The sequence below is a fragment of the Nannobrachium achirus genome (genome assembly GCF_963921795.1).
Source record: "Nannobrachium achirus genome assembly, chromosome: 9".
NCBI lineage: Eukaryota > Metazoa > Chordata > Actinopteri > Myctophiformes > Myctophidae > Nannobrachium > Nannobrachium achirus.
The window spans coordinates 68,418,182-68,444,306 of NC_137818.1; the positions used below are offsets into that span (position 1 = coordinate 68,418,182).

The window sequence follows — 26,125 nt, forward strand, 5'->3', positions numbered from 1 at the left end:
TCTGGGCCCTGGGTACAAGGATTCACTGTGGGCCCCCCATGAACGTTAACTATTGAAAAATAGCAGATATACAAGCTCACAGCGCGGCACCGAGTGCCACGCTGCGAGCTTGTAGATCTGCGTGAAAATGTGTGCCAAGAAACCTATGTTTCCGCATGTCAGTGATGCTCAAACTTTTTCATGTGAAGGACCCCCAAAATGATATGAATTTGGCCACGGACCCCCATCTCAAAATATTTTGTTCCAGGGACCCCCCCCGGAAGCAAAATTTGAGTTACAAATGTTCGCTTAAAAAAAATACATATTCAAAGATTTGCACACATTTTCACGACTTTTCAAAAATAGCAGATCTACAAGCTCGCAGCGCGGCACTCGGTGCCACGCTGTGAGCTTGTATATCTGCTATTTTTCAATAGCTAAAGTTACTAGGGGCCCCTCTACCTTGGGCCCCAGTAACTCAGTCCCACTTTCCTACCCCCTTGTGACGCCCCTGGGTGAGGCTATCATGCGGAAGCGTGCTTCTGAATTCCGCCTGGACCTTTTTTTCAACAAGACGCCCGCAGAGCCGTTAGGAGGTGTCAACCTTTCTATGACTGTAGATATACTCGGTATATGGCAGATTTACAAGCTCGTATTGTGATGTGTTGTGAGCTTTGTAGTTCTGTTATTTTTGCATCTTGAGCTTGTAGATATTTTTAAACGTGTGTGTGTGTGTGTGTGTGTGTGTGTGTGTGTGTGTGTGTGTGTGTGTGTGTGTGTGTGTGTGTGTGTGTGTGTGTGTGTGTGTGTGTGTGTGTGTGTGTGTGTGTGTGTGTGTGTGTGTAAAGCATGTGCTTTAAATGTGTGGCCCTGGCCACAGAGGACAAATCAATTGTGCACCTACTATATTAACGGTGACAGTTACAATGGATGTGGAAAAAAGACATTTGTGCTGCCCCTCTCTCTCTCGCTCTCTTCTCTGCATTTTGTCTCTACTTTGCCACAAATGGTCAGTGTTTTATTGTGTGTGTGTGTGTGTGTGTGTGTGTGTGTGCGCGTGTGCGTGCGTGTGTGTGTGTGTGTGTGTGCGCGCGCACAGAGGGAACAGTCCAGTATGAAGGTCCAGGTGTAGAGCTTCCCTTCCCTCCGCTGGATGACTGTGATCCTCTGCTGTTCATCCAGCTGCACCACCGCTACAGAGCTGTCTGCTCCGCTCTCAAGCACACACAGAGGTACTCACACATTTTAACACCTTTAGGCCAGTGGTTCTCAACCTTTTTAGGCCGCGACCCCCAAAATAGTCATATTTTAACTGGGGACCCCCAAAATAATCATATTTTAATTAACTGGGGACCCCCAAAATAATCATATTTTAACTGGGGACCCCCAAAATAATCATATTTTAATTAACTGGGGACCCCCAAAATAATCATATTTTAACTGGGGACCCCCCCCCCCCCCCCCCCCCCCCCCCGCCGTGACGATCAATAAGAGTTGAGGCATTACATTTTGTATAACACAGTTCTATTGTGAAAATAGCAGATCTACATGCTCACAATGAGCATGTAGATCGGCTATTTTCACAATTTCTGCTTCTAATATTTCACAATTTGGCCGATGTTTAATTTGTCATTTTAGAGGTATTAAAAAGTCATTAAATTGTCAATTTGGAAATGTGCAGATACCCTCTATATACTTACACTTTATGTTGGTTTGTTTACTGTCGAGTGAGAAAACAATGTTGCACATTAAGTTAATCATCTTGGGACCCCCCCAAAAATAATGTGGGGACCCCCCTGGGGGTCCTGACCCACATGTTGAGAACCACTGATTTAGGCCTGGAACTACTTTAACCATTATTTTATACTTTAACTATAAACATTAAAAGAAAAAGCAGATCTACAAGCTCACAGTGCTGCACTCGCTGCGAGCTTGTAGATCTGCTATGTTTTGAAAAATTGTGTTTTTTTTTTATGCAAAGCTTTGAATATATCTTTTTAAAAGTGAACATTTGTAAGTAAACAGTACTCTCTAGTGACAGCGTCTCCTCCATGTGGCAGCTGCCAATCATAGCTGACAGCGCAATACTTTGCCTAAGTCATGGTCATAATTATAATCTGAGTTCCCAGATGTCTTTCTTTTTTTTTTTTTTTTTTTGCCACAGCCACTGGGGCGAACATTTGAAATTGACTATGGTCATAAAGGCTTCCTCTAGGCTAAGCTCAAAGGTGCATGTAATACAGACTCTTCAGTCTTCATCTTTCAACATGATGATGTCCTCACAGGCTGGGGCCACACATTTAAGGCACATGCTTTATGCTTTACCTGGGGGGAGGCGAGGGTTAAAGCAATATCCAATTAATTCCCTATGGAACTTGGAAGTCAAATGTTTTGACGTGGCAAGCTTGCTCTGTGGCTTAAGGACAGCCTTAAGGAAAGCTTAGAACAAGTTTGCCTCTAGGGAATGAATTGGATCCTGCCTGCACCCAGGTAAAGCATAAAGCATGTGCTTTAAATGTGTGGCCCTGGCCAAAGAGGACAAATCAATTGTGCACCTACTATATTAACGGTGACAGTTACAATGGATGTGGAAAAAAGACATTTGTGCTGCCCCTCTCTCTCTCGCTCTCTTCTCTGCATTTTGTCTCTACTTTGCCACAAATGGTCAGTGTTTTATTGTGTGTGTGTGTGTGTGTGTGTGTGTGTGTGTGTGTGTGTGTGTGTGTGTGTGTGTGTGTGTGTGTGTGTGTGTGTGTGTGTGTGTGTGTGTGTGTGTGTGTGTGTGTGTGTGTGTGTGTGTGTGTGTGTGTGTGTGTGTGTGTGTGTGTGTGTGTGTCAGTTTGGACCCCAAGGCAGCGCTACGTTTACCCGTCAGACAAGTTCTCAATCTGGTGTGTCGAGCTCTGGCTGTGACTGCTAGGAGCATAGTGAGTGTATACACACACACACACTGTGAGAGTGAGTTCATACATAGGGATGGGACAATAACCGTTAATATAACAATAGTTATACAAAAAAAAAAAAAAAAAAACGAATTAAAACCTCTACAATTGGTGAAACGGACCTGGACATAACGTACTTGATACAGTCTTTTTTTTTCACTCTACCAAATCTATTTGCTAAAAATAGACAAGCTACAAGCTCACAATTATCGCCATAATATTGTAAATCCGAATTTCTTTGGTCACAATAATCGTGACATGAAATTTTTAGAACGTCCCATCTCTACACACACACACACACACACACACACACACACACACACACACACACTGAGAGCATGGTGAGTACACGCACACACACATACGTTGTGAGCTCATAGATCATATCGTCGTTGTCGGGTGGAAACCTCGTATCCCCAAGTTTCAAATGTGTACGTTCTTTCGCGAAGTAAAGCCCTGCTTCATACAAGGCACAAAAGTAGTGAAAACAGCAGCGGCTGTTTTCACTAGTTTAAATACTTTTTTAAAATGATAAATACAAAACAAACGGTTTTGGACATACAAGGTTTTCACCCGACAACGACGATATATTTTCAACATTTGAGCGAAGTATGAATCGGGCATTATGACACCATAATGGCCTGCCATCATTAAAGGACAACTTTGTTTTTTTACAACAAGGGATCATATTTTAGATTGTAATTAGAGAAAAGAAAAAGTGAGTGTTGAAATGTTTTCATTTTCTTCGTTCTATTGTTTTATCATGTTTACCGTGCTAAAATGTGGGGCATGCGTACGCATGGGGCGTACAAGTGGCTAAATATGTATTTTTAGACACAATAAGCCAGCAGTTTCTTTATTGCTATTTACTGTAACACTTCTAGCCCCCATAAGTCACATCCAACCATGAAAGGTTGCATTGCATCTTGGGAATGGGCTTATCCTGTGTAAAATGACATATTTATCCACTTGTACGCATGCCCTCAACCACTGAAATAAGAGTCTCTAAAACAATAGAAAGAAGTAAATGAAATAATTTTAACACTCATCTTTTATATTATTTAATTACAATCTAAAATATGAACCCTTGTTGTAAAAAACTAAAGTTGTCCTTTAACCTGGGTAGCTCCGTTCAGTGGATTGGTTTTGTCACTTCACTTCTCAGTCTGGCAGGCCTCCATTTGACTCTTATTTCCGAACGTCACCTGTTGCGTAGGCGACGTGATGTTGTTCCAAAAAAAAAAAATCCAAGTAGAGGTTAGGTTAGCCATAGACATATAAAGGTAGACGCCTCCTTCGACTAGGGGGCGTATGCATTGAGCAACTAAGGGAATCTTCGTCGCTTCCGTGTTCATTGCTTCCGCGTGCGTCACACATACGGAAGTCGGTAAGCCAATCAGAGGCAGGTGGGGGCTGGTCTTTACGTATGCAGCCTATAAGAACAGCTGAGCAGCGCAACATCGGAACTGGCTCTGTTGAATTGAATTGTGGTCCTTGGATAAGTCACTGAAAAGACACGCTGTGATTGGCCAGTAGTCACTTTGACTGACAGCGTTCCCTTAGTTTTTTCAGGAAGTCCGGTCTAGAACTTTTGCACATCGCTCCAATTAACTGCAGAGGCGAACAAGGCATCTAGCTCTTTATATCTGTGAGGTTAGCTACGTCATCAGCCAGCCTTATATGGTGTATTTGCCCCGCCCGCACCACAGACCAATCAGAAGCCACGAGTGTCAAAACCAATCCACTGAACCTAGGGTGGCAGGCTGGTACCCAGGGTACACCCGCATACACTTTAGTCCAGGGGTGTTCAACAGGGGGACCGGGACCCCTAGGGGGTCCTCAGAGTTACTACAGGGGGTCCTCCAAAACGTCCAATCCTTTTTATATTAACAACTTGAACCCTAGTGTCCATATTCTGAGAACTTTAGCCAAAAATAGCAGATCGGCTATTTTCGGCAAAGAGGTTTGGTGTAGAGGTGAAAAAGAGCAGGCTAAGTAAATAGTTAAAGGTCAAGTTTATTAGGTAATGACAGCTGAAGTGGTTAAATATTTCAAAACACAAATTGACATGAATCCAAAATACACTGATGATTGTGCTGTCAAACAATGAAACTATATGGAATCTATGAACAGGTTGTGGGGGTCCCTGCTGCATCTCTCTCTCAACTAAGGGGTCCTTGGCCTGAAAACGTTGAAGGCCCCTGCTTTAGTCGATTAAATCAAATCCTTTTTTTTTCTTCTTTTTTTACATGTATTTATAACATTTACTCAACTTAAACTAGATTAAAACTAAAACATCTCAGATGACAAAAGTCTGACTAAAACTATAAATTAAGACGTGGTGTTTTGTGTGTCAGAACTCAACAGGAGACGGAGTGTTCAAGTTGTTAGTGCTGCCTGGAGTTCACAAGCACACCCTGGACGTGCTGTGTGCACTTATCACAGCGTGAGTGCACACACACACACACACACACACACACACACACACACACACACACACACACACACACACACACACAGAGAGAGATTGCGTGTAAGCTCTTCCCAGACCATGATAAATGCTTTCCGCAGGGTGAGGAGTAGCGTGTAGCGATGTCAATTTAGTGAGTTTTGCCCCAGACAAAAGTTGCAAGACATCTCCGGTTTACTTCCCGTAACTGCGTGAAGTACGCAGAGGCATTTTTAGGAGACAGGAGACAGGTTGGAGTCTATTCGTTCCAAAGGGAGAGTGAAGGTGAACACAGCTTCTTTAACTCCACGGTCACTGAACTAAATATTGGACCCGATTGTCACAACTCACACAATATTCCTAAGATTTTCATACTAAAATGGCTATTTTTACTCTCTCTCGTGGGATCTAGCACCAGTAAACGTAGATCTATAGCACCAGTAAACGTAGCTCTAGCACCCAGCAAACACCAGTAAACAGTAGCACTTTCGAGTCCGGACGTGACCGGACGCCGTGTGGCCAATATTTCCCACATGCGTGCTAGAACTCCCCATAGATTCGAGTGACGACGGGCCATACAGCCTACAGTTTCTAATGAAATGGCTATATTTGCATAACAAAGTGGTCTGCAGCGCATCCCCAAGTACCCTATTCATATGGATATTACTTTAACACCTACAGTAGCCTACTAGGTTTCCAGCGGTGAATGCATGCATGTGCATGTGTGTGCGTCCAGTCCTCATACTTGGCTCTGTATGTACTGTTTGATTCGTTCAAAATGCTGTATTTTCTAATTGAATTAAATACAACTAGAAAATAAAATATCAAGTAACAATGCAAATGTAATTAAGACTAGACAATGTCGTTTTTACACAATTAGATCTGCCGAGATCCGTTCTTTCTAAATTGCCTCTAGAGGCGCGTGCGCGCGCGTGACTTCAATAAATGACCGTCCGCCCTGAAAAGAAAATCCCAAAGCACCACTGCCAGTAAACATGGATCTATAGCACCAGTAGACAATACACATGCTGTTTAACACAGGACTGTATTTGAGTGGTAGTTTCTTCTCTTCATTGAATAAAGTCAACGTGAAACACTGTGGAATTCCTCCTGACATCAGTTCACCCAGTTCACAATAGGACCCCAGGAAATGGAAGACTGGGCTGCCCAAAAAAGGTGCCTGAACAAAACAGACGTAATATGAAACTCTGGACACAAAGGAAGGGAATGTATAACTAGGGCTGTCACATATCGCAATTATTTGAGGTAATCGCTATTATTTTGCATTATCGTTTCCATGTTGAAAAAATGTTAATATAGTTTCAAACACTTTCAAAAAGTAGTGGAAATAGCAGATCTACAAGCTCGCAACGCGGCTATTTCCCTAGCAATGTTCCTTTTTTAAGTATAAAGTTGTCAAACATATCAGTAATTTCTTTGCATATTTAAGTTATGTGTCATGATTGCCATGTGCAACTTCAAAGCCTAAAAGCCAAACAGAAATGTAATTGTCAACGACAAAAACACAATTAAATCGTAGATCGCAATTATTTGTGTGACAATTAATCGTCATGTAAAATGTCCTAATCGTGACGGCCCTATGTATAACAACAGTTGTGTATTGTTGTGTAACGGTGTATATATGTGTGTGTGTTGTAGTGTCCAGGGTGCCATGATCCCCTACGCTACAGTCCTGCAGAAACTCTTCTCTCAAACCCTGTCAGCCTGGACCCCTGTTCCTGAGACCACCCTGGGACAACAGAGAGCTTTCTGGTAACACGCAGTCACGCACGCACGCACACACACACACACACACACACACACACACACACACACACACACACACACACACACACACACACACACACACACACACACACACACACACGCACACACACACACAAACCTTTCCTGATCCTGCCACGTGTCCTGCAGCATTTTCCTTACTATAAGCCCCTTTTCGACTGCAGTTTTAGCACCACACCACACTACACCACACTACACCACACTACACTACACCACACTACACCACACCACACCACACTACACCACACTACACTACACCACACTACACCACACCACACTACACTACACCACACTACACTACACCACACCACACTACACCACACCACACCACACCACACTACACCACACTACACTACACCACACTACACCACACTACACCACACTACACCACACCACACTACACCACACCACACTACACCACACTACACCACACTACACCACACCACACTACACCACACTACACCACACTACACTACACCACACTACACCACACCACACTACACCACACCACACTACACCACACTACACCACACTACACCACACTACACCACACTACACTACACCACACTACACCACACTACACCACACTACACTACACCACACTACACCACACTACACCACACTACACCACACTACACCACACTACACCACACCACACTACACCACACTACACCACACTACACCACACTACACCACACCACACTACACCACACCACACCACACCACACCACACTACACTACACCACACCACACCACACCACATACAAATATCTACATTTTCCATTACACAAAAGTACCCCTATCGGTAAGAAACAAATTGACCCTTTTAACTGTGATTATAATACATAATAAATTTGTATTACAACTATCCTAGTTATAATGCACTATAATGGATTATAACTGTGATTATAATACATTATAAAGTATTAATGTATTACTATGATAATTATAATAGGGTATAGATTAATACTATAATAGATTATAATAGTGGTTATAACACAATAGAATCTATTATCATCATGTATTACAATCAGGCATGCAAACTTGTAGCTTTTCGGCGAAAATCGCCGTTTTGAATCCAAATTGATCGTTTGTGTGATTCGTTCAGATTCGATGTAAAAATATTTGGGGGGGTGGGGGGGTGTCATGTCATCTAGGCTGCGTTGAGCGGCAGTGAGAAGAGGAGCGCTTTTTTCTCCTCTTGGCTCCGTCCAGTTTGTCAGTGCAGTAGTGGTGAAGGTGGCTGGGGGATATGGTCGTTTTATTTTTGGACAAATCAAGCGCTCGCTTTCTCTTGCCTGTGACGTCAACACCCATGCTTGACTGTGTCCAGTGCCTGCAGCCGGCAGCGCTGGACGGAGCGCTCAGCCAGTCTGCATACAGTCAGTCACAGACGGAGCGGAGCTCAAATGGAGCACATAGTAAATAAACTTGGCTAGGTTGTCGTCGTTGATAGATAGTGTGGTGTAGTTGTGGATTGGACTTTTTAATTCGCTTGTATCGCAATGCGGTCGCTATTCTGCATCAATGCGGTGACGTGACAAAGATTATAGCCCACGTTTGTTGATTTTCCTCAACGGTGTGTTGCGATAGTTTTGCTACATGCTAACGCTAAATTAGCTCTGGTCCATAGCGTTAGTGGAGAACTCCACACGCGAGCTAATCAACGCTATCATGCCGTTCCATCTGCCTCTTATTAGACAGAACAGAGATTTCTCGCATTTATTTTAAGATGATGCAGAGAGAGGGTGAGAGAAAAATGAGGCAGTCACAGACAGTTCTCAAAGCGGAGAATACAACAATCGTCTGTGGTTTTACAACACTGTTTCCCAAGCACTGGGTTGGGACCCATTTGTGGTTTGCGAAAACATTTTTATGGGTCCCTTAATGTTTGTTTTTCTAAATTTAGTTTTGTATCATTTAAAAACATTCAAAAAACATTCTCCCCCCAAAAAAATAACATTTAATGATTTAAAATAAAGAAATGTTGTTTTCCTTCTAAATTCACGAATAAATAAAATAAAAGATCTAAGAAATTATCTTAGAAAACACTGGCCTATTTAAGAAGTAAGATAGAAAATAGCTGATCTACAAGCTCACAGCATGCGAACAATTTCACACCAAAAAAGTTGTCACCTTTTTCACCTTGGGGCTGTTTGCATGTCTGTACAATATATCCTGGTGGTCTAAATGAAAACCCAGTGAGTGATCAGTCATTATGATGTGTTTGGCCCTGTGTGGCCTAGCTCAGACCTACTCTAGAGTGGATACTTTTTAGTACCCCGTTTAGTACCACTTTCACACCATCTACCCAGACCTTGTAGTGGAAAACCTCACACAAGTGGGCGGTGTGGTGTGGAGTTGGGCCAGTGGAAAAGGGGCTTATCTAGTGCAGGGGTCTTCAACAGGGGGTCCGGGACCCCTAGGGGGTCCTCAGAGTTACTACAGGGGTAGATTTTAGTCCTTTTTATTAATCTTTTTGTTGGGTTTGCTTCATTTATTTGCCATTTGAATGTAGCACTTTGAGATTTTGTTTCAAAATATAAAGTGCGTTACAAATAAAATGTATTGTTATTAGGGGGTCCTCAAAATCTTTGTGTGATAGAAACTTTTTTCTCCTTTGTTATACTGTATGTACGCACTTGAAACCTGGTGTCTATATTCTGAGAACTTTAGCCAAAAAATTTCAGATCTACAAGCTCACAACGCCTCGTGCTGCGAGGCATTCAGAGCTTGTAGATCGGCTATTTTCGGCAAGGAGGTTTGGTGCAGAGGGGGAAAAAGAGCAGACCTAAGTACAGAGTGAAAGGTCAAGTTTATTAAGTATTGACGGTTCAAGTGGTTAAATATCTGCAAACACAAATTGACATGAATCCAAAATACCCTGATTGTGCTGTCAAACAATGAAACCATATGGAATCTATGAACAGGTTGTGGGGGTCCCTGCTTCATCTCTCTCTCAGTTAAGGGGTCCTTGGCCTGAAAACGTTGAAGACCCCTGATCTAGTGAGCTTGTAGCTGTGGAGCACTTGGTCGCGTCAACATGGATTATTATTTCAATTATTATTTATAATTTTTATCAGATCTATACAGTGAGAGTGCGTTCCCTCAGCTCTACCTAACCTTACGGTTTTGTTCCCTTCAGCTCGGTGAGAGTGCAGGTCTACCAAACCTTACTGCTCTGGGTTCGAGTGGGAGGAGCCTCTGCCGGCGTTCTCCAGGGAAGCCCCACCCACTCGGAGCTGCTGCTGGGTCACCTGCTGGGTGACATCACACCCGGAGCTGACGCCGTCAAGGTGAGACTTCAGGGGTCTTCAACCAGCACACAATGACTAGTCTGGGATCACTTCACTTTTTGAGGTTTGATCCGGTCGGGAGAGGAAACCACTTTACGTCATGTTATAGTACTCAAAGGACTACAATTTGCCGGAACTATCAAACCGGATTCCGTTTTAACCCAAACTATTCCCCTGCGCTCAAGGACATACTTTTAGGGCCTACCTAATAAACTCCTTGATGCGGCGTAGTTTTGCTTTTGAAAAATGTGTTTGGTATATGCATCTTTTATTCCAACTCGTAGCGACTGGCAATACTACACTAGGCTACTCGAGCATTTTAATAGGGATTGGGGAAACAAACGAAGGGAACCAATACAAAGCGACGCCGCTTCTTCGGCTTGTGGTTTCCGCCTAGACCGGATCAAACCACCTGTTGTTAACGATCACCAGGCTTTCCCTCAGAAAGCCTGGTGGGCGAGGTTACACAATGACTAGTCTTTTAGTCGACTAGTCCAGTGGTTCTCAACCTCTTCAGGCCGCGACCCCCAAAATAGTCATATTTTAACTGGGGACCCCCCACCCTGACGAGCACTAAGAGTTGAGGCATTACATTTTGTATAACACGGTTCTATTTAGAAAATAGCAGATCTACATGCTCATGTAGATCTGCTATTTTCACAATTTCTGCCTCTAATATTTAAAAATGTGTCCAGTGTTTAATTTGTCATTTTAGAAGTATTAAAAGTCCTTAAATTATCACTTTAGAAATGTGCGGATACCCTTTATACACTCAAATTTTGTTTACTGTTACTGTGAGAAAACAATGTTGCACATTAAGTTAATCACCTGGGGACGCCCCCAAAATAATTTGACCGACCCACAGGTTGAGAACCACTGTTTTAGCCCACTAGTCCTCCCTAACATTTAAGGTGCTGTTCAGACGGCAGTCTGTTTTCTCTAGAGACCGTTGTCGTCTGCACGGGGCCTTAGTCTAGTTAGGCCTAACAAAATAAAACTTTGGGTTCCGGTTGGCTGTAATTTTAGGGCTGAGTAGGTAGGGAATTTATTTTATTTTTTATTTTTATTTTTTTGTGGGCATGATTGGTAGCAAGGAATTTTATTTTATTTCCTCATGGGAAGGATGGGTAGGTAGTTTTTTTTTTTTTTTTTTTTTTCTTATGGCAATGATTGATTATGCTTCTTTTTAATATATTATGTTTTCCTGAGTTACCAATTTCTGAATCATTAAATGGTTCATATTTACACATTAAAAACAATAAAACTTGGAGAAACAAGAATACAAATGTTTTCTAAAAGAAATGTGTTTTTGCAAAGAAACGGTGGGATTGAAATGATCAGTCTGTAATGAGATGCGCAGTCGCCAGGCACGTGCGCACATACAGCAAAAGGGGCTTGAGCCCTTAATTTTTATCCGTCTGAAAAGGCCCTTTTAGAAATGTCAGCCCATGCCTCTCCAAAATTCTGTGCACTCCCTGGATAGGCGAGAGTGCCGTCTCACAGCAGCAGACGGCGGAGATGCTCGCATGTAGCCGCATGTTAGTAAAAGGCCACAGCTCGGCCCCAGGGGGTCTGCGAGGGACGGGGCCAGCTCCCAGGGGGTCCCCGGAGGGTCCCCCACGCTCGGGGACCCCCGCGGACCCCCTCCGTGCCCGAAAAATCCCGGACGAAACGCCCAAAAGCGGCCCGTCCACCGCATCTATAGCGGATACCCAAGCTAAGTAGAGCAATAACTTCCAATCGTTACGTTGGGCTGCAGATGAAAACTGACATCGGCACTGTTTCACCTCCTTAATTATGTCTGCAAACGTTTTAGTAGTCAATCGAATTATTTTAGGAGGTGGTTTGCACGGGCAGACGATGGCTGGAGGAGGACATGCATGTGCTGCTGTTTATGTTGTGCGCTGCCGTCTCCTCGCGATGAAGGCAATGACGCATGAATAGTAAAACAACATTTGCGCACATGATATTTTAGACGAAAGAAAACTTTGATTAAACTTCGCGAATGTGGTCGCACCAAATATATTTTTTGTAAGACGTTTTTGATCGACTCGGTCGGATTTTGACTTAATTTTATTTATTTTTTTATTTTCACTCCAAATGCCAATAAAATCATCTGGGTCGCACGTATTTAATAGGGTCGGTCGCCAACCGGAAACCAACATATTATTTTGTTAGGCCTTAGTGTGGTTACTTGTAGGCAACCTTAGGCACGGGTGCCAACATTGGCACAGGGGAAGGTGATCACCGTCACACTGGCAGAAGTGTGAGAGAGAGGATTTATATTTTAAAAACAAATCTTTTTTTAAACGTGGTCAATTAAATGAAGTTAGCTAATTTATAGCAAATTACATTGTGCACACAAAACTCTTGACTGGAGTGGGAGTCGGGGAGATAGGTGGGTTATTGCTCTAGGTCTAATGATTGTTATATGAATGTCCTGCCAATCAAAATATTTGTCATTATAATGTATGTTGACATGGCACACTGACACTAGAAAATAAAAACATGGCACTTAAAGTATGCACACAAATGTATGCTCCCAGTAAGTTTACTTTTACCAAGTAAACTTACTCTTTGGGAGCATAAATTGGTGTGCAGACTTTTATTCTTCTATTTGTATACTATGGTTTAGTATACTGGCCTTAGGTGTGCATGCCTTTTGGCTGTTTTGCAGTCTCTTTGTTATGCTATAGGAAACCAGACTCAATGTCCGAGAACTTCTATGGCACCTAAAGTAAACCTGTTTCCGTTACACTTTTCTGAAATCCCGAAAGCCCGTTGAGTTCAGTGGAAGTTTTCCGTATCCTTTTCTGGGTACAGAAAATTATATTGTTCTGATTGGACAATATTATGTCCAATCAGATGGGATTGTCATTCTTCACTTGAATCACAATACTGTATATACTATAAATGTTAGGACAGAATTAATGTCCCAGTGGATTCCTCCTGACTCGGATTACATTATCCTGGGGGCGGAACATGTGCCAAAAAATAGCAGATCTACAAGCTCACAACGCGTTGTGAGTGAAAAAAGACTGTATCAAGTATGTATATTATAAGTACCTTTTACCAATTATAGAGGGTTTAAGTGTTACCGGATATGCAGCTCAGCAAATAAAAGGTGAATTGATCCCAGTGCATGACGGAGGACGATATCACGATAAATGCAATCTCCACGATACAATTATCGTGAGTGTTTTTTATCACAATAAACGCTAATATCGCGTATCGTCCCATTCTTACTGGCAACATCATCATTAACAGCCAATGAGGGGAACTGTGCTCAGTGAATCTAGTTCCGATCTGGGTCAGGTGCCTGCCCTCTCCATTCTGAGGGGGCCGTGGGGGGGCTGGGGACTGATTGCTTCGCTCATCATGTATAAATTTCTTTTCATTAAGTGTGCCTGCTATGCAATAGCAAAACACTTATTGTAATCCGCCATACTTAATTAATTAAGTCTTTCGCCACGAATTTCTGCACGTAATAACTGCCGCACAATTTACGCCACCGCCGCAATATATACATCAAAACGTGCGGCTCGGCCGGGAATGGTGTGCTATTACTTTTCTTTCCGATCCGCGTTACCATTGCGACGTAATTCGCAAAAAACGACGCCAAAAAACCCCATTGACTTAGAATGGGGGAAACTTCGGCACGTAATAACTGCCGCACGATTTACGCCACCCCCGCAATATATACATCAAAATGTGCGGCTCGGCCGGGAATGGTGTGCTATTACTTTTCTTTCCGATCCGCTTTACGATTGCGATGTAATTCGCAAAAAACAACGCCCAAAAACTCCATTGACTTTGAATGGGGGACTCCGAAAAAAACCCAGAAACTTTGGCGCCACATAACTCTGCCATACTTTTGCCTAGCAACGTCATTTAAAATGTAAAATGCTCACACAACTTTGGTCTTTTTCCGACCAATAGGGATGAGCTGTAATTGATTAAGCCTCGCCCCCTCTTTAACAGGAAGTGCCCTTCACCAAACAGGAAGTGCCTCTATAACTCATGAACCGTTTGTCGTACAGACTTGCGGCTGGTGTCATACCTTTTCTTTTTTTCTCAATTTTTTTTTCTCAATTTTTTTTTTCTCAAATTTTTTTTTTCTCAAATTTTTTTTTCTCAAATTTTTTTTCTCAAATTTTTTTTTTCTCAAAACATTTTTTTCTCAAATTTTTTTTTCTCAAATTTTTTTTTCTCAAAAATTTTTTTCTCAACATTTTTTTTTCTCAAAATTTTTTTTTCTCAATTTTTTTTTCTCAATTTTTTTTTCTCAATTTTTTTTTCTCAAAATTTTTTTTTTCTCAATTTTTTTCTCAAAATTTTTTTTTCTCAAAAATTTTTTTTTCTCAATTTTTTTCTCAAATTTTTTTTCTCAAAAAATTTTTTTCTCAATTTTTTTTTTCTCAAAATTATTTTTTTCTCAAAAAATGTTTTTCTCAAAATTGTTTTCTCAAAATTATTTTTTTCTCAACATTTTTTTTTCTCACTTTTTTTCTCAAGATTTTTTTTTCTCACAATTTTTTTTTCAAAATTTCTTTTTCTCAAAAAAGTTTTTTTCTCAAATTTTTTTTCTCACAAAACAATTTTTTCTCAAAAAACTGTCGTTAAAGTGCGACCCGTGATAACGGCCAAAAATGCTCCAAAACGCCACTAATTAGTCGAAATGGCTGACTTCCTGTTTGGTTTCTGATTGGCTGCTGGCCTTGAGACGTGGGTAGAGCTGCGAGGGCCTGGTCATCGCTGCTTGCAGCTTTAATTCATTAATCGTCCATGACCTTAATTGGGGCCTATTTCGCCAAACAGGAAGTGCCCCTCACCAAACAGGAAGTGACCCTTGATCTCGTGAACCGTTTGTCATACAGACACGCGGGTTGCGTCAAATGAAATAACGCTAATGCTAACACCAACCGCTACACAAGGTTGCACAGACTTAGCGAGCTGCAGGCACACTTAAAATTTCTTAGAAATTTTCTCTTCTAGTTCTACATGTTATTGCCTGAGCTTGTTATGATTATTATTCTTTTGGTTTTGTTGTTCTAGTTTGTTTGTCTCTTTTTCCTTTTCTTGTATAGTGTTGTTGTTGTCTTAATGTATGTTTAAAAATGTAATAAACATATTATTCAAAAAAAAACAGCCAATGAGGGACCAGTATTCCTGGTGATGTCACTGGCAGTGCCAGGGGTGATGCCAGTGGTGAGTCACAAAGAAATGAAGTACATATTTGACAACTTTACACTTTTAAAAAGAAAATGACGTGTGTGTGTGTGTGTGTGTGTGTGTGTGCGTGTGCGTGTGCGCGCGCAGCTCAGACCAGCCCCTGCAGAGCTGCCCAGGTCCAAGCCCGGCCCTCGTTCCAGGAAGCCCCTCCTCCTCATAGATAGCTCCTCCTCCCTGCAGAAGAAAGGAGACCTGGTGGCCAACCAGGACACCTGCCTGGCTGCACTCAAAGGTCAACGCCCCCAACACTCACATGGAGACACACCTGTGCCGAGGCCTCCCCATAGGAGATTTATATGAACTCTTTCTTTGAAAATTCGCTGATTATTAACCCATTAACCCAGGCCTAGAATTATTGAATGCTTTAAAGGTGATACACCATGAAATTTCACTTTTCCTATTTTAAAACCTTTTTTTGGGGTCCCACTAGCACCTTCTATCCTCACAAAGTCCCATTTCTGACCGTTGTGTCTTTTTCTGGTTTTGAGAAGGCGAAGGTTAAAAGTATCCCACGGGTTCTCAAAACAGGTTGTCCAGATTTGCTGCCGATTGTGACGTCATCTGCCGATTGTGACGTCATCACAAAAAAAATATATATCAAAAAATAAAAAAAAATGAAAAAAATCTTTTATTAAAAAAAAAATGTTTTTCAAAAATATTTTTTGGGGGGTGGCGCAGTTCAGGCCAAAGGTGGTACTGCAGCTGAAATGCTCTGAGAGCCATTCAAAAATGAGAGAGGCTCTCTATTCAGGAGTGGTAATTTAGCCTCAAACCTTTTGAAAAACCTTTTTGGGACAAACAATATGACATAAATACTTTTTAAATGCATGGTGTATCACCTTTAACTATTGAAAAATAGCAGATATACAAGCTCACAGCGCGGCACTCGGTGCCGCGCTGTGAGCTTGTAGATCTGCTATTTTTGAAGAAGTCATGACAGTTTGTGCAAATCTTTGAATATCTCATTTTGGGGACTGCCCCATAGGTCGAACTCCCGTTGGGTCGAACAGTGTTGGCAGGTTAGATAATCACCCGCGAGCGTCGGCAGGTTAGATAATCACCCGCGTCACTGTTAGTTTTAGGGTTAGGGTTAGAGTTAGGCATAGTTTTACTGAGGTTAGGATTAGGGTTTGACATGAGTTTGAGAACCACTGGCGTAGAATCGTGTTAAAAAAATTGGGTAAAAAAATCAAATGTTCAAGATTTTTCAAAAATAGCAGATCTACAAGCTTGCAGTGCGGCTCTCGTGCCACGCTGTGAGCGTGTAGATCTGCTATTTTTTTATAGTTAAAGCATAAAACCATACGCAACTAGAAGCAGTGCTCTTCCGAGCACAGGACTCCACCAGGCCAGGCAGCCTGTTATAGCGCCACCATGAGGCTGATTTGAAACGTTTGAAGTGGCATTTCTTCCTCGGCCTGGGAATGTGCGTGCACAATTTCAAAAAAATTGCACGCTGTGTTCGTGATTTGAGGCATTTGTTCAAAGCTGACCAATCTTACAAACTTTGAAAGCCAATCTCGGCCAATCAGGATGGAATATGGACAATCAGACAGATCCATGTCGATCACATGACTGTAGAGATACTGTCTACCGATTTTAGACAAAATCTGTAGGAGTACTGGCCAAAAGGTAGTTTTGCACAAATTGGCCTCCTGGTGGTGCTAGAACAGGCCCATGGCACAAATTGGCCTCCTGGTGGCGTTAGAACAGGCCATCTGGAAAATGTGGGGCAGAGGTTCTGAATTGGCATCCAGGGAGTGTGTGTGCTCAGTTTGGCAGCGACCGGGCCAACGGTGCCGGAGATTAGCTGGTAACAAACTGGTGGACACACGGACGCACGCACGGACAGACGGACAGGGGCGAAAACATACTCTCCCCCATGCCTTCGGCTGGTGGAGCCAATAAATGGGTTAAGCGGTCGCTGCGATCCGCCCAGTGGTTATTTACAAGGATTATTTTTCAGATTCTAGGAGGAATCTAAAATATAATCCTTGTCCACACTCATCCATTTGAAAGATGGAGGCTTGCGCGTCAACCTCGCATCATACACACATGCTATGTTCTTTTTTTTTCTTCTTTTTTTTAAGGAAAAGCATTTTTTCTTCCCGTTACGTCATCGATGTGTCGGGTGACTTCCAGGGAACCCCAGTAATAATTAGGGATGGGACGATATGAAAATTTCATATCACGATTATTGTGATTTACGATATTATCGTGATAATTAAAACCCATTATCCTGGGGTGGAACATTTGCCAAAAAATAGTAGATCTACAAGCTCTGCGACGTGTTCTGAGCTTGTAGATCAGCTATTTTTTGGCAAAGACATTTGATAGAGTGAAAAAAAAAGACTATCAAGAACGTATATTATACTGTAAGTACCTTTTACCAATTCTAGAGGGTTTAAGTTGTACCGGATATGCAGCTCAGTAAATAAAAGGTGAATTGATCCCAGTGCATGACGGAGGACGATATCACAATAAATTAAATCTCCACAATATGATTATCGTGAGTGTTTTTTTATCACGATGAACGACAATATCGCTTATCGTCCCATCCCTAGTAATAATCGGAGACTCTTAGGCTAGTGAACATTGCCATCTGCTTGAGCTTATAGATTGTCTATTTTCAATAAATGTTGATAAAAAGAACTTGTGTTCTGATGGCTCCAATGTAGTTCCCACTCTTGTTCCCACAGACATTCAAAAAGGAGGTTTCTCTATATAGGTTTTAAGTGGTGTAAATCTGGTGTGCTTTTCTCTTCTCTTCAGCTCTGAGACACATCATACTGACCAGCGGAACACTGCTGAAAGATGACGTACACAAGGTACTGTGTTTTATTTATTTCATGTTCCAAATGAATGATTAAAAAAAACACGGCCCCCTCATGTATTGGAAGGACAGTAGAGAGGAGTATGCGTGTGACATCATCATAATAAGTTATGCGGGCACGCCTACTGAGTGGCAAAATAAAACTACTTTCTGGCCTTGACAGCCCATACATCAAGACAGTAAAGTCTGATCTGATTGCATTAACCCATTCAGAACGGGTACACAGTATTGTGTATCATTATTTTATGCTTTAACTATTGAAAAATAGCAGATATACAAGCAATACGAGCTTGTAGATCTGCTATTTTTGAAAAATCGTGAAAATTCGAATTTTGACCCGATTCTATAAGTGTCTTTTGAATCCTAAGACTTTTTGAAAAACCTATGTTTCTATGTCAGCAATCTGGCTAGCCATCGTCAAAGAAAAGGTCCTTTTCACTTAACTGGAGCTCAGTTGGTCTGTTCTTGAGAGACTACTATGTCAGTGGTTCTCAAACCTTTTCAGGCGAAGGACCCCCAACATTATATGTATTTGACCACGGACCCCATCTCAAAATATTTAGTTCCAGGGACCACCCAGAAGCAAAATTTGTGTTACAAAAGTTCGCTTTGAAAATACATATAGTCAAAGATTTGCACACATTGTCACGACTTTGTTCAAAAATAGCAGATCTACAAGCTCGCAGTGCGGCACTCGGTGCCGCGCTGTGAGTTTGTATATCTGCTATTTTTCACTGGTTAAAGCATTCAATAATGTTAAACGACATTTGCCACTCGATTCGCCATTCACTCTATGCATGCACATACCCTCTAGCCAACCGATGTAACGGCTCACACCACTGGATACACGCACATACCCTCTATATCAGTCACCTGGGTGTTTTGGAGTTTAACGTTACAATGGGTACTGGAAATGGGGTGTGACTGAAAATCATCTACTGAATCAAGCAACATAAAAAACTGTCTGCGGTGAAACTCAAAAGCCTGAGTAGACGTTAAAATGACCCCAAACATGTTTGAGAGTGAAATATCATCCATTTTAGTCTTGACACAGCCACAGAGCAGAGATGGCGGGAGAACAGAGACACAAGCAATAGCAGTAAATGCAAACATTTAAAAAAAAAAGGCCACTTGAGGGGCGCAATTGAGTTGCTTTACCCAATTCAACCCAAGCATCTTATTGTGGACAGGGACATGCAGAGAATGTCCTTTTGGTGAAAATAACGAAAATAGCCGACCTCCAAGCTCACAACGCGTCGCGCTGCAACACATTGTGAGCTTGGAGGTCTGCTAAACAAGTCAAGTACATAATCAAGTAAATACTGGATATGTGGTGTACGGTATGGATATCTACATAGAGAGGACAGAGAGGGAGAGTTTGGACAAGGCAATTCTCTTGATTGCTGCCTTCAGGTATGGCATGGAAAGATGGCATTTGCATTTCTTTCACCATAGTCATGGTCTGGGCACTTTTTTACAGATGGATAACAGGGCAGGGACACTATGCCAGGGGTCTTCAACGTTTTCATGGCCAAGGACCCCTTAGTTGAGAGAGAGATGAAGCAGGGACCCCCACAACCTTATCATAGATTCCATATGGTTTCATTGTTTGAGAGCACAATCATCAGTGTATTTAGGATTTGTCGATTTGTGTTTTGAGAAAGTTAACCACTTGAACCGTCAATACTTAATACATTTGACCTTTCGCTCTATATCCTCTACACCAAACCTCTTTGCCGAAAATAGCCGATCTACAAGCTCACAACGCCTTGCAGAGTTGTGAACTTGTAGATCTGCTATTTTTGGCTAATGTTCTCAGAATATGGACACTAGGGTTCAAGTGGTTAATATAAAAAAAGAGAAAAAAAAGGTTCTATCACACATAGCCCCTTACGTTTCTGAATTTACCTCTTTTTATATTTTGATGTCGGTAAATACAGTCACTTGCTCCTCCGTTGGGTCTCTCTGATACGCAACGCTACCACTGTTTGGTCTCGGACGAATACAGCATCGCTCAGATGTTGTTGAGATTGTTTAAAGATACCCAGAACTGCACTAGGAGAGCGCGGAAACGTGTGCGAAGCGCCACAAATCGGCGATGCCGTTAAGTATCATTAATTTATCTGTGAAAATTTAGCAGCTTTTTCCAAACTGTATCTCGCTTCCTTGTTACGTCACATATCCTGCATCCCCGCGGTGTGGTTGCCTACGTTCCTGCCTCTGATCTATCTGACACTACCAGCTAGCCAAAAGACGCCGCGGGGAGGCGGGACATGTGACGTAATAAGGAAGCGAATGACAGTTTGGAAAAAGCTGCTAAATTTTCACAGATAAATTAATGAACGGAGGAGCAAGGGACCCCATTCACCGACGTCAAAATACAAAAAGAGGTGATTTTGGGGTCCCGAGAGGGGCTATATCACACAAAGATTTGGAGGACCCCCTGTAGTAACTCTGAGGACCTGCTAGGGGTCCCGGACCCCCTGTTGAAGACCCCTGCTCTTATGTTAATGTCCTCTTGTCTCCTCAGCGTCTCCAAGATGTGGTGGTGCCTCTCTGTGTGCGTCTCCAGCAGCAGCTGACCAATCACAGCTTGACCCTGGACTGTCCGGGGGTCAGTGGTCAGTATGCCAGCGCCCTGCCGCGCAGAGAACTCTACAGGTATTATTCATGTTACTACCAGGGCATTCACCAATAGTGATTTTTAGTATTCAAATTATTCAACCTCAAAGTATTCGACTGGCCAAACTGTTAAATATTAAAGGGGAAGACCACCCATTTTCAATATTGAAATATGTCATTAATATTCCTTAGAGGAGTTGTGTGGAAATAGAAAAAAAGTTCCCCCCCTTCTGTGTTGCCTAGAACTGGAAGATTGATTTTGGGGTTTGTATTGTAAAGTACAAGTACTTGATGACATCACACATTGTACTTTACAATACAAACCCCAAAATCAATCCTCCAGTTGTAGGCAACACATAAGGGGGGGGACTTTTTTCTATTTCCACACATCTCCTCTAGGGTATATTAATGACACAGTTCAATATTGAAAATGGGTGGTCTTCCCCTTTAAGTAAGCAAGAGGCAAACATTGTGTAAATAGCCGTTCTACATGCTCACAACGCCTCGCGTTGCGAGGCCTTGTGAGCATGTAGATCACAATATTTATCTGCGGAACCGAGTCACATTAAATGTAATACCTACAATTCCAAGTGCTTGTCAGGGTGGGGGTCCCCAGTTCAAATATGTTTATTTTGAGGGTCACGGCCTAAAAACGTTTTGAGAACCCCTGATACAAATGCATCCACCAGGGGCATTGACAGCTCATTCGTATGACTTCCTATCTAGCCAAGCTTTATAAACTATATATTTTTTAAAGAGAAAACAATAAAATAGTGACTTTGATATTCGAATATTTGGTGAATGCCCTAATTACTACTAGGAAGACGCCTCAGGGCGACATGCCACCTCGCTCTAAAGAAGTGGTTCTCAACCTGTGGGTCGGGACCCCCAGAGGGGTCCCAATTTATTTTGGGGGGGTCCCCAGATGATTAACTTAATGTGCAGCATTGTTTTCTCACTCAACAGTAAACAAACCAGCATAACATTTAAGTGTATAGAGGGTATCTGCACGTTTCTAATGTGACAATTTATGGACTTTTTAATACCTCTAAAATTACACATTTTAAAACATTGGTCAATGTTTCTATTGTGAAACATTGACCATTGTGACAATAGCAGATCTACATGCTCATTGCTCACAACGCCTCGCGTGTGAGCATGTAGATATGCATGTAGATCTGCTATTTTCACAATAGAACCTTGTTATACAAAATGTAATGCCTCAACTCTTAGTGCTCATCAGGGTGGGAGGGTCCCCAGTTAAAATAAGATTATTTTCAGGGTCGCAGCCTGAGAAGGTTGAGAAGCACTGGACTAAAACTGTATATTTAGTCGACTAAAACATTTCCGATGACTAAAATATGACTGTCCTCATTTTGTGTGTGTGTGCGTGTGTGTGTGTGCATGTGTGTGTGTGTCCAGGTTGCTGATGGCTCTGGTTCTGGTTCCGTCTCCTCGCTGGCCTCCTCCTCTGACCTGCGCCGTGTCTGTCCTCAGTCAGGGACGCAGAGACCGCAGTCTGAAGGTACCCTAACCCTATACCATAACCCTATTCACCTTGTTCCTGGTACCCTACACCTAACCCTGTACCCTAACCCTATTCACCTTGTTCCTGATGGTACCCTACACCTAACCCTGTACCCTAACCCTGTACCCTAACCCTATTCACCTTGTTCCTGGTACCCTACACCTAACCCTGTACCCTAACCCTATTCACCTTGTTCCTGATGGTACCCTGTACCCTAACCCTATTCACCTTGTTCCTGATGGTACCCTACACCTAACCCTGTACCCTAACCCTATTCACCTTGTTCCTGATGGTACCCTACACCTAACCCTGTACCCTAACCCTATTCACCTTGTTCCTGATGGTACCCTACACCTAACCCTGTACCCTAACCCTATTCACCTTGTTCCTGGTGGTACCCTACACCTAACCCTGTACCCTAACCCTATTCACCTTGTTCCTGGTACCCTACACCTAACCCTGTACCCCAGGGTTCCCCAATTAGTTTTCCCCAAGGGCCGAATCATGTCTAGGGTACCAAGCAGAGGGCCACAGCATTGCAGGGGGCGACAGTGGCGTTTCCGCTACTCCAGCGACAGTTGATATCGTCGTTGTCGGGTGAAAATCTTTTATGTCCAAAACCGTTCGTTTTGCATTTATCATTTTAAAAATGATAAAAAAAAAAAACAGCAGATCTACAAGCACCGTTGTGTGCTTGTATATCGGCTGTTTTCACTACTTTTGTGAACCCCTACACCCCCACCCGTTCACTTAGATCAGCTAACACAGGGATGCTGACAGAACCCTCGCTAAAAACTCCACTCGTCCGAGACAGTTTGCCCTCCTGGCTCCCAAATTGTGGAATAAACTCCCTGTCGCACTTAGAACAACGGACTCACTCGCTAGCTTTCGCCGTGGACTGAAGACTCACCTTTTCAGACTCCACCTAAACCCTTAGCACTACAGTAAAATCAATGACCATACATGAAGCTAGTTAGCATTTGTTTTTGTTTTTTAGGTTTTTTAGAACTTTGATTATATTGTGTTTTTCTCTAGATAGATATCCATTTACATTGTTATATTGCTGTTAATGTACTGACTTATTATCTTGTTTATTATTGTGATGTTTTTTATCTGCTTATTGTAAGTCGCTTTGGATTAAAAGCGTCTGCTAAATGCCTAAACTGTAAACTGAGACGGCCTTGAATGATGAAGCAGGGCTTTACTTCGCTTAAAGGGGAAGACCACCCATTTTCAATATTGAACTGTGTCATTAATATACCTTAGAGGAGTTGTGTGGAAATAGAAAAAAAGTTCCCCCTCTTCTGTGTTGCCTAGAACTGGAGGATTGATTTTGGGGTTTGTATTGTAAAGTACAACTTGATGACATCACACATTGTACTTTACAATACAAACCCCAAAATCAATCCTCCAGTTCTAGGAAACACAGAAGGGGGGGAACCTTTTTTCTATTTCCTCACAACTCCTCTAAGGTATATTAATGACATATTTCAATATTGAAAATGGGTGGTCTTCCCCTTTAAAAACGTACGAATTTGGATATACAAGGTTTCCTCCTGACAACGACGATATACTAGTGTTGTTGCTGCTCTTATACCACCATTATTACTGGGGTTGGTGGGGGCCAGACAGTAGCCCCCCGCGGGCTGCCTAATGGGGAACCCTGCTGTACCCTAACCCTATTCACCTTGTTCCTGGCCCTCTATGGAGGCCGTTATTGCCTTTTCCAGAGGGCGCAAGAGATGTTCTTCAAAAACATCTTTTCTCCCAAGTGAGGAAGTGAACAGGGAATCATGTGTTGCCAGATTTTTCCAAAGCAACAAGCGGCCAGGTCTATGAAAATAAGCCCAATAGAAGCAACTAGGCTCAGTTTTACTACTTTACATTTACATTTACATTTGAAAATGGCAGATCAGAAAGCTCACAATGTGTCACATAAGCCCCGTTTACATCTTCTAATCGTATTAAAAACAAGATTTTAGATAAACCCGATCTAATTCTGCATGTATACACCTAAATAAACCCGATCAAAACCAACACGATTTAAATTCTGATCGGATGCAGAGGGGTGGTCTAGACTTTTTTACGACCCGATCAAAAGGAAAATCCTTCCATGTATACACCTAACCCGATTAGAATGTGACATGTTCTTTCAGCGCAGGCTTCCTGGCCATTTATTGTGGCACTTTTTGTGATGTTTCACCACATTAGTCTATTTAGTTTATAAACGCATTTTTTAATCAATGTGTTTGCGTGCGCTCACGCGAGTCCCAAGACTCCTGTCTCGATTGAGAACCGTAGGCTAGAGATCTTCACGGGTCCAAAACGAAAAGGACCGTCAAATTTTGACCGATTCCGACCAGTTCCGAAATAATAATCAAATTACAAAACCAAACCTGAGTGGCCCCGTAACGGTCTCATCCGATTCCGTCCCGTTCCGACGTTCTTTCTTTTTTTACAGACCGAAACCCGTGACATGTTGTCCCGAAATCCTTTTATTTCCGAGGTTCTGAGAGACCCGGCCATTTAATCATTATTAAAACCATCTTTTATGTAACTCACTGCAGCCGTGCAGCCGTGCAGCGTGCGCTGTTAACTGATTGACAGGCAGAAGAAGGCTGCCAAGGAATCTATAATATTAAGATCGAAACAAAAGGGATAAAGGAATACATTTTGCTATTTTCTTACTACAGAGATAAGTAATTATCGGTTTGTTTGACATGGTTTAACTTGTACGCGGTCGCGGGTGCTTTCTTATCCAAAAATAGCCGATCTACAAGCTCACACAACGCGTCGCAAATCCTGGCAGCAGGCTACGCATCACGCATGCATTATGCACGCACCAAGATCTTTTCCCTCCGCTGTTAAACTGATCCTAGACCAGCATTATCATCTCACTCTGTTACACAGCCATTCATCTCGCGGCCTCACGGCTAACAGACCTGATCCTAGGTCAGCCTGAACACAGCACACACCCGTTAAACTTCCTGAGAGAAAGAGAAAGATATTCTAGCGCGACTGGACGCTACGTCCTCGTTCATCTAACTTCCTGTCGAGTCCTGTGTGTCTTTGACCACGACCAGAATAGCCTAAGAAACCACCAGCAAAATATCATATTCTTAATCAGATAAATAACATTTAAAGGGGACTGGGGTAAGGGGATATATACCTAGCTAAGAGAGTCAATTTTAAAAGTATTAGAGACTTTTTTGTTATTATCGTGAATACACTTGTCCATGAAGCCTATTATGTTCTATGGGCCGTCGGGAGCAAATATGGATTTTGACGTGGTGATGATTATAATAATGATAATATATATGTATACATGTATGCAGTAATCTAATTAAAAGAGCATTGCAGCTAGGGCTGGGTTCGGTAACCGCCGTACCGCCGTATCGCGGTATACCGCGGCCTACCGCGGTGTCAGGGTCCTTACCG

General features: G+C 42.4%; 1 protein-coding gene across 1 annotated transcript in view; it reads left to right on the top strand.

The window, feature by feature from the left end:
• pelp1 (proline, glutamate and leucine rich protein 1) overlaps positions 1-26,125 on the top strand; it is a 99,265-nt gene that overhangs the window by 20,147 nt on the left and 52,993 nt on the right. Inside the window, exons 8-16 of the mRNA XM_080734010.1 lie at positions 1,079-1,211; positions 2,819-2,906; positions 5,279-5,367; positions 7,030-7,143; positions 10,322-10,472; positions 15,792-15,936; positions 18,477-18,532; positions 21,068-21,198; positions 22,582-22,684. Of these exons, the coding sequence (XP_080590136.1) occupies positions 1,079-1,211; positions 2,819-2,906; positions 5,279-5,367; positions 7,030-7,143; positions 10,322-10,472; positions 15,792-15,936; positions 18,477-18,532; positions 21,068-21,198; positions 22,582-22,684 (1,010 nt within the window). The remainder of the gene's footprint in view (positions 1-1,078; positions 1,212-2,818; positions 2,907-5,278; positions 5,368-7,029; positions 7,144-10,321; positions 10,473-15,791; positions 15,937-18,476; positions 18,533-21,067; positions 21,199-22,581; positions 22,685-26,125) is intronic.